Genomic DNA, 17181 nt, shown 5'->3' on the forward strand with positions numbered 1-17181 from the left:
CCAAGCACGCTCAGCTTTTGACTCCATCTTGATGCATAACAATCCCGCAGTTAATATTGATCTAAGGCCAGTAACTCGTATTGGTCTCAGCCAATTACCAAACATTGCATGTGAAAATATAGCATTCAAAGTGTGGAACACAGTTTACCAGCTTAAGGATGGCATCCGTTGAAGCAGGCATCACCTCTGTGTTTTCAGATTTCCAAAAATATTTAACTGCTGACCAAGAGTTAGGAGAAGTATGCAAAGGAACCATATTTATTGTAGAACCGATTACAAAATGAAAGACTACTGAAACAATATTTAAAACTATGAATATAATTTTCAGATTTAGCGAACCTGCAATAAACTATCAGATAAAGCCAATATTACAGTTGATCACTATTTTAATGTATTTGGAAATATGTCCTGCTTGACCTAAGAATCTGTCCCGCTTGAACTTTTGATGTCATACAACATGTACAACAATCACTTTTAGATTGTGGTGTCAGACATATATATATCATTGTATATTATATAATGACGTTTAAATTTAAAGGAAATTTTGTGATGCCCAGTAATTGGGGACAAATAGCGAAAGGTGTATAGGCGAGGGTAGGAATGCCAGGTGCAAATGGTCTTTTCCAGTATTGTTACATGTTAGCATGGTTAGTGTCCAATCGGTTAAAATAATTTTGTGATTTGTCAATGTATGCTAAACTAGATTTGTCAGAGGTCTCTAATAATTTATTTGTTAATGTTATTTTTTATTTACAATTTAATTCATCAAATTCAATTGATTTATTAACATGATTATTGTCATAAAGAAAATGTTCGTTTTATCATCATGCGCCAAAAATTACTGTTCAAAGTAATTTGGCAAGATTTTCATCAACATGATCAAGGTATACCAATTAATAATATTAAAATGTTTTGTTATATATGTATATACATGTATACATATAACATGTATAAGTAAAAAAAATCATTAATATCTGTCTCCTGATCACAGTACATGCATGACATGCATGCGGAAGAACATCTCAAGAACGCTGCAATATCTTTATAAGGAATGATGACTCTACATTAAACATTTTTTGCGGGAAAATATGAATGCCTACTTAAATTCATTCTATAAGAAAAATCAAATTATTACAAATGAGTGACTTGTCCACCATGCACTTGCACTGTACTATTATAAACTCGTTTTTACCCTACCACACAATCAACTCTTCAGGTGTTGGGTCACTTGATAAAATTACAGTATTATTAATATACATTGTAGTAGAATATAATCATTGATAATGATAAATGCATGAAAATTATATACATATAACTGTCAAATGACAAAAATATACAAGAATTGATATAATGTATAACAATAAACCAGAGTATACTGATTTTTATCACTACAATATAATAGTCTTTACATGTACAGTGAGGATGAATTCCCTGTTATTAATTTATCATCCACGCACGAATTTGTCCCAGAAAAAAATTATATCTTTACATCATGTACATTAACCTCAATTTCAGGTATAGAGATGAGATTTTTTTTCTGAGACAAGTGCTTGTCATCCGATGTTCAGTACATGTACTTCAGTACTTAGGTTATATTTTTGAGTAATGAGATATTCTAATTTGCAGGAAATACTGTGCTCCTCGAATGAAACGTTCTCTCCTCTGATCAATGCGAGTTTGCAGAAAATCTTTTTTGTTTTAGGAAAAATCCTGTAAAATGGTAAAGACAAAACATTCCTTCTCCAAAATGTCCAATTCTCAAACAATATTTTGTGACAAGAACTAAATTTATCACCACCATCAGCATGAAGTTTTTTGAATATTTATTATAGTACATGTTTCTTGAATGGCTTATATTATGTGTAACTGATATTGAGCAGACCCTGTTCTACCAGTACCTGATGAAAGTATTTTGCGCATGTATTTGTTTTTTATCTGCATACATGTACTTTTGGGTACTAATTCAGATATTCAATTCAATTCAATTCAATATTTTATTGGAAAGAGCACAATGGAGGTGTGATCCAAATACAGGTCTACAATTGTAATGTTAAAACATTGTATAAACAGGATGAATGAAAAAAAGTTTCATGTACATGTAACAACAAGTCAAGTAAATTCTATGAATACCATTACACTTTTAACTGATCCAGTCTGCGCCAAAAACTTTTTCATCTACTAGTCCGGACACTATATATCAAAACTTGTCCTTATACATGTTATATGACTATATAAAATTTTGAAAATTTTCACTAGTCCGAATCAATTTTTACTAGTCTGGGGCATTAACCATTAACTTATACATCAGTATTATTCTAAATTTTGCTTAAAACACACAATCACAATTATTTGAAATAATATCATTAATTTTATATTTAGATCTAATTTTGTTATCATGTATATTGAGGACATTCAACAAGTTCAATCAAAAAATGTATCTCATTTTCAATTTTTCTGTGCAAAATTTACAAAATCTCTCATTAGAGGGTGTGTGCACTTATTTTTTATTTAGTGAGTTTTTTCTAAGGCATTTAGGAACATTAAACATGTTAAAGTTAAAATATTCTTGTTGTTAAAATTAGTATAAATTTTACTAAAACATGGAACAACAATTATACTCTAGAAACAGATTAGAGGAAAATTTTGTGGATTATGACTAATTCAGTGGTTGTCGTTTGTTTATGACTTTTTTGTGTTACATATATATTTGTTTTTCATTCTTTTTTTTATATAACATGTATAAATAAGGCCGTTAGTTTTCTCGTTTGAATTGTTTTACATTGTCTTATTGGGGCCCTTTATAGCTGACTATGCGGTATAGGCTTTGCTCATTGTTGAAGGCCATACGGTGACCTATAGTTGTTAATGTCTGTGTCATTTTGGTCTCTTGTGGACAGTTGTCTCATTGGCAATCATACCGCATCTTCTTTTTCATAGTTAACTTTTCAACTAGTTTTGCAGACTTTTATAAATTATACAACAAAATTATATGGATTTTTTTTGCTGTTTTCCATTCATCGTGTTCATGTCATTGAAATATTAAAAATGAAGAATAGTGGTGCTTTATCATGTTTATTAGGTTCATGATTTTACAAATCCAAAATCAAAGCAATCTTAAAGTATTGAACGCTTCCCTTTATCAATACCAAAGGAGGTCTGTATCACATACATGTAGTGTATACAACCTAATTTTTGTGAGTCATTTATTTCTTCAATTTCGTCATTGAGAAAATATTGCAGACATAAATTGTCCCAAATATATAAGCTTGGATCTTCCGGTATACAAATACATCAAGGTAATAACACAGTCATGAAAAATTAATTGCTTTAATGCACAAAATTCACCTCTAATTTGTTCTTCATCATTCCAGTTTTTAAAAATAAATTTATAGGTGACAGATTTGTTGCTCATTCTGGAAGGCCTCACTGTGACTCTGAGTATAAGAACAGCAATCTTCTAGTATTCTTTTTCCCTCCACGTTGGGACAACCTCAATTGAGTACAGTTTTCTTTCTTCAATATCTACAGACAACAGTAATCCGTCATCACAATAATGCCCATAATATCCATCACCACATTTATATACACTTATATATATATACAACATATATATATATACACAATATCAATCACGGTAAAATTAGCACTAAATGTTCCCGGCACACTAACAATATACTTATTTCCTGTCCAATGAAAGCACTGTTTCTTTGCCTTTTTGTGTGTTTAGCTACATGCATGTACATGTATTGATTTTGTTGCATTGACATGATTGAGGGATTCTCTATTATCCTTTAATTATCTTTTAAAATGTTTATAGTTGGCAATACCACATGTACTATGGGCCTATGGTTTATTTTTTTTTTACATGTTTTACAGCAAATCCGAGTGTGTGTTAGAGACATAGAACAGAAATCTAGAGAAATTCATACACAACTACAGCAAGTTCATCAGATACAAAATATCAAAAACAGTAAGTTGTTCATCAGATTTCAAAAATGACTGATATATATGATTGTATACATGTACATCTCAAAATTTTGGTTAGGCAGTAAATTGAAATTTTAGAAAAAAAAGCAGCTAGAATTGAAATAAACATGATAAAGATAAAGATTTCCAACATATTCATGATATTCATGATGTTTAGGCTTGAGGATTGAAATATTAATAAAACAAGAATATTTTTCTATCAGACACCATATAAGGACACATTTTATTATGCTGTTCTTACACTACCATATTTCCTTTTTCATGGAATTAATTAACAGCCATAATAGTAATTTGGAATACAATTTTGATTTCAAAATTTACATGTACATGGATCTTTTTGGTAATTTTTCTTTAGCAAAAAACTTTAAAAGTTTTCAATGTTTACCCTGATAATTATGTTCTAACTTGAATAAAATAATAAGCCCCTACTACAGTAGGTATACATAAAAACAAAGGCATGGATTGTGTATGCCACTTAATGAATTTACCTATATATATGAAGATAATATGTTATAAAAATGCATTTAAGATGGTACCTAACACTACAGGGAGATAACTCTGTAAAATCAGCTTAAAGTTTTAATTACACTGTGTTGTTAAGGGAATATAAGCTTCTCAATGATCAAAATTAGTGTTTGTCAAACTGCTATATAACCAGTGTAATTTTCCTGATAAAATGGTTGGTTCAAATTTTTTGAAATTTTTATATTTTTGTCAACATGGTCAAAGGGTCAAAGTAAATACTTTGTCAAAATTTTTTGAAAATTAAACGAGCCAAATTAATTTTAGTGAAAGTGTTGGGTACCACCTTAAAATTTGACTCTCTAAGAGTTATTTCCCTTAACACATTCTTCATGCCCTTTAACATTTTCAAATTTATTTTAGCACCTGCATTATGTGCAAGAATGAAGCCAGAATTTACGACAATTGCAGAAGATATGAAAAAGTTGGCGGCCATTATTCCTCCTAATCAATACTACAGGTGATCAGTTATGAATTCTTAGTTTGTTGAAAATATTTGAAATGGGTTAACATGGTTAACATAAACATGATAAATATAAAAGAGAGTAGTGCAAATAATTATGACGTCTTGAAAGGCTATTTACTATTATACTTTTTTGTTTTGACTACGCTGTAACAGTAAGGCATCAATGCAAAAAAGTATTTGTAATAGCCTTTCAAGACATCATTATTATTTGGGCTAACAATAGAGGTAAAAGATACCAAAGGGTTATTCAAACTCATTAATCGAAAAAACAAAAAGACAATGCCATTGCAAAAAAAAAGGAAAAAAAAAACGATAAACATTACACAAAAAACAACATAAGGAAAACTAAAGACTAATCAACTCTAACCCCACTTAACTCAAAACCGAGTAGTGTAGGTATACATCAATGAGAAAGCAACCTAATAACTAAAAAAAAACTCTGTATAATTTTTTTAAGTCAATATACCACTGTCGGCAATAGAAAATTTTACTGTGGATTTATTTATTTGCGTACTGACAGCCTGTATGAAATTATAAACCGGGCGTAAGTGACAGTAACCAGTCAAGATCCAGGTGTTATGGAGTAGGAAAGGTAAATTTGTATCATTTCTGGGTGTAGATATATATAGTGGTAAACCTGGGGTAAAATGGAATAAGCATGCAAGGTTTAAAACTTTCTACTGGCGTAAACCTTTTTGAAAGGCTCAAATCTTAATACACATAATGCTTTGTTTAAACATGTTAAAGGATCATGGGAAACTTTTTTTAAATTTGCCTCTCTTGTGTTGCATGTATGTCATGTATGTATTAGCTTGCAATAGTTGGACATACATACATTGTATGTATGGCAGCTTCAAATATGGGAAACAAGCATTATTTGTGTTTCATGGAAGAATTTGAAACTGGAATTATGAAATCAAATTGATGAATGAAAATTTTGAAATGAAAGGAAAGTAATATAAATAATAAAAAATAATTATGTAAATAAACTAATTGTTATTAAATTCTAATTTTTTAACATAATATTTCAAATTCTAGAAACCCTCATCCTTCGATTATTAAATATTCTACCATGACATCCTTCAAACGCTTTGAGTACACACCCGTGGTAAAATATGAATATACTACCTGGGCTGTTTCAATCCTTCTCCCACGTCATTTGTTTTTTTTTATGAATGAGCTTCCGGACGTCATAGAACAATGACGTTTGAATATAAGCATTTTACAGGGAAGTACACGCAAAATCATCACAACAAGGAAACGTAAACAAACAATGCTAAAATGTGGTATACATTGTAAGCCATTTTTTTTAAACATATAAGACATATAAGTAAATTATCATTTAAATTTATTTAAACCGATCTAAATACGCTATTGTAAATAGTTTAAGCATGTCACTAATTCAGTTAGCTCCTTTCTTTTACACTAATTTAATAGTGCGTTTATTTATGGGAACGGCAAATATTTGCCTCCACCTAGAGCCCTTGGATCCAAAGAATTGCTGTATTTGTCCTAATAGAATCGAAATAATTCATGGGGGCTTCAATATATCTAGATTTTATCACAGGTTGTCCCTTTATGCCGATATTTTACCCCTAGCTATCACTCAGGGAAAAATATTTGTCATAAAGGGCCAACCCGTGGTTAAATCACGATATATTTAAGCCCCCATGAATTATTTCTTAAACATTTAAATCTTTCACAAGTTAAATGAAAATATTATGATTTATTTTTTGGTCCAGATTTCATGATCATTGGAAGACAGTAATGCAAAAGTTAAGTTTCCTGACAGCATTCATTAAGTACCTAGAGAAAGAAGAACTAAATACTAGAGAGGAGGCGGCTAAAATGGTTGGAGGTAACTATTGATTCATTTAGACAAATAGAAAAAATAAAAGCATTTTAATGGTTTACTTTTATAAATTTTTATTTGGATGGAGAGTTGTCTCAGTGGCACTCATACCACATCTTCCTTTATCTATTGTTCAAGATTGATTGTTTGGTGTTTAATGCCACTTCAGCAAAATATATGTTAATGCCCAATGAAAATTATCATTTTAAACAAATGGCATAAGAATAACAGTTAACAGAGAAAATTTTAAATTCATTATAGTTACACAAACAGAGAACAGATCATCCAGATGAGATAAATACCGACAACTTCATTGTACTAGGGATATCTTATGCTTACACCTACTTCAACTTACTAAAGTTACTGTTTTAAGGCCATAAAAAAGAATAGGTTTGTTTATCCTAATCCTACCTACGCATGACATAGCTGCCTACTTAAAATCTTTTAATGTCCTGATGTGATTTTTTTCCCCAGATAGGCATGAAGACTAATAAACATCTGATTCCTAAATTTCTCTTTGCCAAATTTGTTTTTAAAAGTGCTGACCTTTCTACCTACAGTCTCGATGTTGGGCAAACCAAAGTGTTTTTAAGTGTGGACTTATTGCCTTAATTATTACTTATTAGGGCTGTAATAATGGTAACAATACACCTACCTGATGATACAAAACATAAACAATGATACAAGGGTGATGATATGATACACATAGATTCTTCCACTGCAGATAAGATATTTATCCACTCAAGACATTTAATTTTCAAATTCAAAAGTAAGGCTAGCAGATCATTTTAAATATTAAGAATGTAACTGTCAAAAGTGGATACATATTGTATTGCACAAGATTGGGGGTGGAATCTGCTTCTGATTTTTAGACAATATACAGACAAAATTAATTCTTCTTTTCAATTGATTTAGAAAAAAGATGTGTTCTTTCTATGTGACTTCATCAGGTATGGTCATCTTTTTTCATGGTGTCTGAATGAAAATTTCTGAGGGGAGCAAGAAAATTTGACATCATAATCGAATTTTTAGCAATTAAGAACTGAGATCAAGCTTAGGGAGCTACCATTTGATTTTTATGGGGGGGGGGGGGCTAGGATGAAAAATTTTGTCCTGCATTTTTTTTTAGTTGTAATCTCTGTCCTGCCTTTTTATTTTTCACTCTATTCGGTCCTGCTTTTTTTTTTTTTAGTTTATCCTGACTTTTTTTACATAAATTGTCATCCTGACTTTATTTTTAACCCAAAACTCCTGTCCTGCCTATTTTTTTCAAATTTCATCCTAGCCCCCCCCCCCCCCCCCCCCCCCATAAAAATCAAATGGAAGCTCCCTTACCACATGTTGATTAAATAAAAATAATCAACAGGTCAGGGTAAACCGGAAAGGAATCAGAGAAATTTCAATGTAATACATTAAGCAGTAACCCAACCTTGAATAATACATGTAGCAAACTACCTTTTTTGTTTTTGTGTTCAGTGAACACTGTTGTTCCCTATGAATGGCTAAAACTCATGAAGATATTTATTTTTAACAACCATGCCAACCATTTTCAAAGAGACATTTACTTTGAAACAATTTGTAACACATGGCTTTGATTAACTGATAGAAAATTACATGTTTAACACACAGAATTTATTAAATTGAAAATGGAATTAGTATTGCAGTTCATGGAGTTTTCAGTGAATCATTTCACCCCTTAGTGCTGTATGCGTGACTCTTACAGGTATACTTAGTGCGACAATGCACTACATTTATTAATTTATTACAGTATATACTAACAGAGAAGAAGGGTTTCACATGGACCTAGATGACTATCTGCATGGGCTATTACAGTTAGCCAGTGAACAGCTGGTGAGTTTAAAAAGTAGATAATTACAAGATACATGTATTACAACAGAATTAAGTGTGATATCAAATATTATTGTATTTGTTGTATCATTATTTAAAGTTAAAACAATTTTCCCCCTAAACCAAATGGTGAAAAAACACTTAAAAATGTTGAGTTGATGGTCATTCTTAAATAATATTCACAATATCAAATTAATAAATTTTGGATGACCCTAAATTCAGAAGTGTTCAAACATTTTGTGTGCAGCATTCAGATAATTCTAAGATCTATTTTTGTCAATTTTAAGGCACATAAGTATTTATAAATAAAGGGCCTCTGTGGCCAAGTGGTCTAAGTAGTTCTTCTACTGTTATCACTAGCCAGTCAACACTGAGGTTGTGGGTTTGAACCCTGCCCGGTCTGGTGCACTCAGCTCCAATCTTTAATTGACTAGCATTGTCAGTTTTCCTATCTTGACGAAATAGCCCAAAAGTGGTTAAAAAATATTGAAAACAACACGTTATTAATTTCTTGCGTCCGAAGCGCTTTTCTGGATTTACCTTCATCAGGAACGCTCAAAGCCAAACATTTGAAATCCAAAGATGTATAAGTACCGAAACCGTTAAAAGAGGTGTTAAAACATCAACAATCAATCAGTATATAAATAAGAAGATGTGGTATGAGTACCAACAAGACAACTCTCCATCCAAGTCATAATGTATAAAAAGTTAACAATTATGGGTAAAAGTATTCCCTCAACATAGAGCTAAAATTTTATGAATTTTTGAAAACACTTTTAATTGTAGTTAATAGATTTTAATGAACTATATATGAAAAACAATTATAACAGATAGCAATCAAAGGCCAGTCCATTAAATTTCAGGCCAAACTTTAACTTTGAACAGCCACACATAGAATGTGGTGGGGTGAAACATGTTGGTGATCACTCCATGCTGCCCTAACCTAATTGAGGATTGATTGATTGGTGTTGGTTGTTCAACAATAGCATTTACATTATTTACTCCCTCGTTTCACCATGTCTACTCAACAAAGTTTTTTTAACTAGATATCGTAGAAAAAACCAAACACAGTATAGGGTTGTGTGTTCGCTACAAGATCACATTTAATTGATAAAATTGAAAATGGAAATGGGGAATGTGCCAAAGAGACAACAACCCGACCATAGAAAAAAACATGTTAAACATTAATATACACAATAAGGCATACATAATGAATCAATTTTAACAATACACACAAGTCGATAAGAAACGATAAAGTTACATATAATATGCGTAAATGGGATGGGAGGTTGGGGAATAGTATATCAACTAACATAGTTCTTACTATCTTGTATCTTCGAAACTTCCTTATATACTGACTGCCGAAATCATCCGTGCAGAAAGGAATTTTATGGGTATTACCCTATTTCATTTAAATATATTATGTCAAAGGTGAAGAGTCGACTGGACCAAAGAATGAATTAAACAAGGTTGACTGTGTTGTCATAAATTTAGAATGCATGAAATAAGGTATGAGATTAGATACTTTAAATATCTTTTTATATTTTCAGTCTCGACTTGCTGTAAATTCAGTAACCGCAGGAGATTATGGGCGGCCATTGCGAATAGCAAAATTCATAGCAGAGTTAGATGCTGGATTCAGATTACTGAATTTGAAGAATGACTCTCTACGGAAAAGATTTGATGTCCTAAAATATGACCTCAAGAAAGTGGAGGAAGTCGTTTATGATTTGACAATCAGAGGATTAAAACCTGCAGAACAAATGGAAGAAGAGTCCAAATAAATTATTTATTACTCAACTTTCCTTTTGTTTTTGTATTTTCTAATTTTCAGGCAGTGTTTGTAGTAGTTTTAGGGATTGCATATATACTTTTTGATTAGTGCATTGCTGTGTTCTTTTGCTGGTTTGTCTGCTTTATTTCAGGTTAAGTTTAGGTTGCGGTAGTTTCCATAAATTTGGGGTTTAAACTAGGTAAATGTGTTAATCATGATGTGATCCTTTTAAACAAATGTAAATTCAGAAATTATAACAAGGTTTATATGAATGGGAATAATGCAACTTGGTCAGCATCGCATTAATACGAATGTGCACACACACAAAAAAAGAATGTGCATTCTGATATCTTAAACATATATCTGTATGCAGATTTTCCTGAACTTTCAATAATAAACACATATTTTTGTCTTTTCTTCAAAAATCGCAAAAGTAAATGCTGAAATAATTTCTAAATTTATAGTATACATGTATACCAAATTATGGGTATTACCCTGATTGCATGTTATATGTTAATGTGATGTTGTGAAATCATTAAATATAAGAAGATGTGGTATGAGTGCCAACGAGACAACTCTTCATCCAAATAACAATTTGTTTCATTATTGTGAAAAGAAAACCATTATAGGTCAAAGTTCAGCCTTCAACACGGAGCCTAGATGACGAGTATTATAGTTCAAAGGGCAGTCTTCAACAAGGAGCCTTGGCTCACACCTAACAGCAAGCTATAAACGGCCCCAAATATGACGTGTGTAAAACCATTAAAACTGGAAAACCAATTATGTAATCTATATAAAAAACAAAAAATGAGAAACACTGATGAACCACAAACAAACGACAACCACTTAAAACAGATTCCTGACTTAGGACAGGTGCAAATAAATGCAGTAGGTTTAAAATTTTTATCAGGCACCAACCTTTACCCTAACCTGATTGTATCATCACAACATAGAAATGTCATGTTAAATTTTTTTACTAAGGTAGTTTACCATGGATTTGAAGTCACATGAACTTTGAACTGTGTACACATGTGCATTTTGCTGTTAACTTTAAACTATATTTAAATTTTGGTTTAAACCCTATTTCACAGATTACAGAAAATGAAAATTTGATATTTGAAATTCAATATATTCTTTATAGCCTCTTAGGTAAAAGTTTTGGTTACAGTAGATGATCATTAATTGTTTTAAGTCATAATAAAAATTGAGAATGGAAATAGAGAATGTGTCAAAGAGATAACATGCATGGAACAGACAACAGCAGAAGGTCACCAGCAGGTCTTCAATGCAGCGAGAAACACCCCGAGGCGTCCTTCAGCTGGCCCCTAAACAAATAAATGAAGGCAGTGGCTATTTGACCGACACCGGCAAAATAGCAAATTTGCTATTTGACCGGCACCGGCTAAATAGGAAATTTGCTATTTAGCCGCACTAAATAAACTGTTCATTGATTTGATTAGCAGAAAATAAAAAAGCTTAATAATAATTTAAAATCATTTTATCACAATATCAAGCATTAAAAATACAGTACAATAAAAAATAAAAGATTTTCATAAATAGATAGTCATTATAACTTTATAATATTAATCAAAAGCATGAAAACACATTTGTAAATACATTATTAAATATATTTTTTCTAAAATATTTATGTTGATTTTCAAATTTAAATCTGTGTAAAATCTATGGTTTAAATATTCTGCCAGTGATAAAAAATAATGTTATGCAAATTTAAACTACATCATAAAACAGATATGACAGACAATATTAATAGTTGTTTGCTATGAATTTCAAACGGACACATGATTTAACATTTGCAATTGTTACAAAACCAATTCTTTGCCTAGCACAAGATAAATGTCAGTGCCACTCAAAACAGGAACTACACATTACACTGGCTTCCTTTGAATCTATATCTTGTGTGCATATGTTACATATGTATATAGGGTTCTTTTTCTCCTCTTTATATACGCTCTAAACAGCCAGGGGTGAAGCTAGGCCAAAATGATGTGTACTCAAAGCTGGGGGTAAGTCATATGGCGAGGGGTCTTGGGGCCCCTCAAGGCCCCTGGAAGCTCTGGTGTTAATAGTGGGAAAAAATATATTATATGATAAAAATCATATAATAATTTGAAGAAAAAAAAATTAGAGAAAAACAAACTTCTAATGTGTATTGGGTTGACGGAGCTAGATTGGAGAATAAGGAGCAGCATCTGTGCAACTTACATGCTATTTTTCAAAATGAGAAAATACATAAATAAATACAATTTCATTTCTCTTTGTTTTAGTCTTTTTTTCACCTTTTCATTCTCAAATATCAAGGATTTGTATAGTAACACTATACAAATCCTTGTAAAAATCAAGGAACAATTCCTTCTTATACTGAAAAAAAATGTGCCTGATGAAATTTTTATTTTTTTACGGTTTTCGTTTAAAAGACCAAGCCAGATAATCGCTTGATTATAATTGTATATCTGAAAGACCATTCTGCGATTGCATCGGCAACACAATCACAATGCTGGTTCCGTAAACAGTGGCGGATGCAGGTATTTTCGAAAGGGGGGTGCTAGCCCAGGGCAAAGGGGGGGGGGTGCAAACATATGTCCCGATTCAAATGCATTGATCGGCCAAAATAAAGGGAGGGGTGCGGACCCCCGGAACCCCCCCTCTGGATCCGCCACTGGTAAATGAAAAGAGTATACTAGTTTCCGGAATGTAGTATAGCTACAAAGTGACTATTATCATATTTGTATTTTACTTTTTAATTTATCTTATTACTTCACCTCTATTCATAATAGATTCACCAAATTTATATTTTTGTCAAATTTTCGATGTTTACACAGTTTTTTTTATTTTTTTTTAGACAAGAATATGAGCAACAGTTACACAAGTTTTTAAATAGAAAATTTTGATATTCAATTATTATTCTTAAATTTTAATTCCAATTAGATATGATTAAACAGAGCCGGCTAAATAGCAAATTTGCTATTTTGCCGGTGACGGTCAAATAGCCACTGCCATAAATGAAATATATATTCTAGTTCAGTGATAATGAACGCCATACTAAACTCCAAATTGTTCACAAGAAACAAAAATTAAAAATAATACAAGACTAACAAAGGTCATAAGAACTCTTGTAATTAAACTTAGTACACATGTTCATTATTTTGTGTTTTCACCATTGACTGAAGAGGAATGAAATATACAAGAGGGACAGTCAAACTCATAGATGGAAAATAAACTGACAACGCCATGGCTAAAAATAAAAAGACAAACAGACAAATAATAGTACAGAGACACAAAATAGAAAACTAAGACTAAGCAACACTAACCCCACAAAAAACTGGGGGTGATCTCAGGTGCTCCAGAAGGGTAAGCAGATCCTGCTCCACATGTAGCATCTGTCCTGTTGCTTATGTTATTACAAATCCGGTAAATAGTCTTATTCCGTAGGTCACATTCGTGAAAAGGGAAGGATACTGTAGTTACGACATAAGGGACATATCCGATATCATCTGTGAAACGGTTCTTCCATAACGGTCAACCAACTCTTGATGGCGTCCGTAAAATTTACGAAGGGATGAATTCAACTCCACCATTTCGAACTCTTAGTTTAATAGCTTCCTTGTGAGCAGTAATCCTCTATCAAGGAAATCATGATAGGGAATATCGTATCAATTGGGAGATATATACTCTGTATGCAGGCGCTGCTGGAATGATGCTACATGAAATGAAAACTTCATAATTGGGAAGCTGAAATCATCTCTTTTGTCATAATGACCCTCATTGTCAATTTCTAGAGGTAAGTCAAGATATGAGGCAGACTTAACTGTATCTGTAGTATCCTTTATCTCTAGTTCGATGGGATAGATTCGTTCAACATAGTCACCAAATTTTGTATTATTTAGTGAGAGAACATCATCTATATAGCGGAACGTAAAGTTAAAGGATATTGCTAACTTCTTATCTTTCTTCATAAGAAGTTCCTGTATGAAGTCAGCCTCATAGTAATAAAGAAACAAGTCGGCAAGAAGAGGGGCACAATTGGTTCCCATTGGAATTCCGACAGTCTGTTGAAAAACACGTCCTCCAAACGTAACAAATATGTTGTCAATCAAGAAATCCAGCATCTTGATAATGTCAGTTTCAGAGAATTTTTTGTTTGAATCAGAGTGATTCTTTACAAAGTAGGATTTGTCCCTCCTAGAGACAAGATACTTGTATGTACGTTCGCCTTTTTTAATAAAACAAAGTAATACCAACTCTTTCAATTTGTCTTTTAGTTTAGAATGGGGAATACTTGTGTAAAGTGTAGAAAAATCAAATGTTTTAATACTATTGCAAGATGAGATAGTCTTAGATTGTATGTACTCTAAAAGATCTTTGGAATTTTTTAGTATCTACATCTGATTCACGCCACCTCTAGAATAGGCAGTTTCACAATAACTTTGGAGCCCGGCTTTGATTGCTGATAAAATATATGTTAATAACTTAGAAAGATGTTTCGTGGAGCACTTGAAAGACCCAGCAATATACCGTTGTTTGTAATGACACTTATGTAGTTTAGGTATCCAATACATTGATGGAAGATCCAGTTCTTCATCTTTGGTTGTAATTCCAAAGGAACATAGAACAGACCTATGATTATCCAGGATTTCCTCTTTGGTAAGTGTCGTGAGGGTATATGTTGAGTTTCCAAGATAATTGTCAATCCCTAATTCATTATCAAGCAGTTTATGTAATGATATTTACACACAAAAACGATGTTGTTTGGGGTTTTATCTGCGAGGACAACAACATATTTGTCATGGAGGTAGGACAAGTGTTTTGCAACATTTGGGTCTTTAAAAATTCGGATTTGTATCAACGACCTCACAGCCTTAATCCATTCGGAAAGAAATGAAATGTCCATGTGGAATTGTGTCATATAGACTCATTTATTTAAAGGTTTTTGCTGTGAAATATTTTATAAATTTACAAAAAATAAAGATGCAATTATAACCGCCAGTGACAGGCAAAATTGACCTTAGAATAAAATTGAGACAGGAAATGGGGAATGTCTCAAAGTGACAACAGCTGAACAAAAGAGCATAAAACAGGCCAAGGCCAACAAAGTGAGAAAATCCCTCACCGGGAAGATTCCAGCTGGCCCTTAACCAAACATGTGTACTAGTTCAGTGAAAATGGACACCACACTTAACTCAAAAACATATAAATGAACTAAAATTTTAAAAGAATAACGAAGGCCAGATGCTACTGACCTGGGACAGGCGCAAAAAAAACCACGTTTTGTGAGATCTCTAGCCAATGTCGAGTAAACAAATATACAGCAATATGCACAGTTAAACTCACTGATTTTTTTGCCCCACCTACGATAGTAGAGGGGCATTATGTTTTCTGGTCTGTGCGTCCGTTCGTCCGTCCGTCTGTCTGTTCGTTCGTTTGTCCGTTCGTTCGTCCGTCTGTCCCGCTTCAGGTTAAAGTTTTTGGTCAAGGTAGTTTTTGATGAAGTTGAAGTCCAATCAACTTGAAACTTAGTATACATCTGCCCTATGATATGATATTTCTAATTTAAATGCCAATTTATAGTTTTGACCCCAATTTTACGGTTCACTGAACATAGAAAATGATAGTGCAAATTTCAGGTTAAAGTTTTTGGTCAAGGTAGTTTTTGATAAAGTAGAAGTCCAATCAACTTGAAACTTAGTATACATGTTCCCTTTGATAAGATCATTCTAATCTCAATGCCAAATTAGCTAGAGAATTTATTCCAATTTCATGGTCCACTAAACATAGAAAATGATAGTGCGAGTGGGGCATCCGTGGACTGTGGACACATTCTTGTTTATTATTATTTCTTTATCAGATGTATTTCTTATAGCTTTTTGTCTAACCCCTAATTTGCGTTGGAATTGATGGAAAAATATATTTTCATGGGTATTTGATTTCTTGATACCTTTTACGAAGTCTGCATATATGCCAATAGAAAATGTTTACGTTGAACAATTAAATTTGTGGTTTACCTTTACATGTTTACCATGTTTACACATGAAATCCATGAAAACTTGTATCTAACACGTAATCATGATAGTAATGAATCTACAGTACAGTAGTGTTCTTTGATACACCGGTACATTTCAAAATAAAAAATGAAAACAACACTTTAAAAGTTTCAAGTGTCAGAAGTTTTCTCTTCTCCTTCTCGCCGTGGTGTCCCACTCGGTGTTGACTACTATGATTTGGAAAGTAACATTATCAAAAGGATGTTTCTTTGAGCGAAGATGTCTTGTGAGAGGACAGTTTGTGTTGGTTTTGTACCATGAACGATGATTTTTTTTTCGCTCAAAGAAACATCCTTTTGATAATGTTACTTTCCAAATCATAGAAGTCAACACCGAGTGGGACACCACGGCGAGAAGGAGAAGAGAAAACTTTTGGATCCACCAGCTCTACACTTTAGAACCTGAAAGACGAGAAAAGATACAGGAAAGATGAAGAATGATTTAATACACAGCACCGTCCTTTTTATCCTGTAATATTGGCTAATTGACGTTGCAAACTTCAACCACCAATTTTGTGAATAATCTTGAACTTCATCCAAATTCTGTATTATTTAAAAGGCAGCTAAATTCAAGTGCAACATATGTACATTGAGCTGCAAAAGTTTCTTATCATCTACATCCGATTTCACCTGGATAGATGGACGCTTGATAAAGCTAGTTTGTTTAGCGAAAT

General features: G+C 32.4%; 1 protein-coding gene across 1 annotated transcript; it reads left to right on the forward strand.

The window, feature by feature from the left end:
- Positions 1-10: 10 nt before the first annotated feature.
- On the forward strand, positions 11-10475 carry LOC143054314 (translin-like). Its single transcript, XM_076227281.1, has 6 exons — positions 11-239; positions 3877-3970; positions 4873-4969; positions 6718-6833; positions 8596-8678; positions 10226-10475. The coding sequence occupies exons 1-6, from the start codon at positions 159-161 to the stop codon at positions 10457-10459; spliced, it is 705 nt and encodes a 234-aa protein (XP_076083396.1). The 5' UTR covers positions 11-158; the 3' UTR covers positions 10460-10475.
- The last annotated feature ends 6706 nt before the right edge of the window (positions 10476-17181 follow it).

This window comes from Mytilus galloprovincialis, chromosome 12, assembly GCF_965363235.1.
Source record: "Mytilus galloprovincialis chromosome 12, xbMytGall1.hap1.1, whole genome shotgun sequence".
Lineage (NCBI taxonomy): Eukaryota > Metazoa > Mollusca > Bivalvia > Mytilida > Mytilidae > Mytilus > Mytilus galloprovincialis.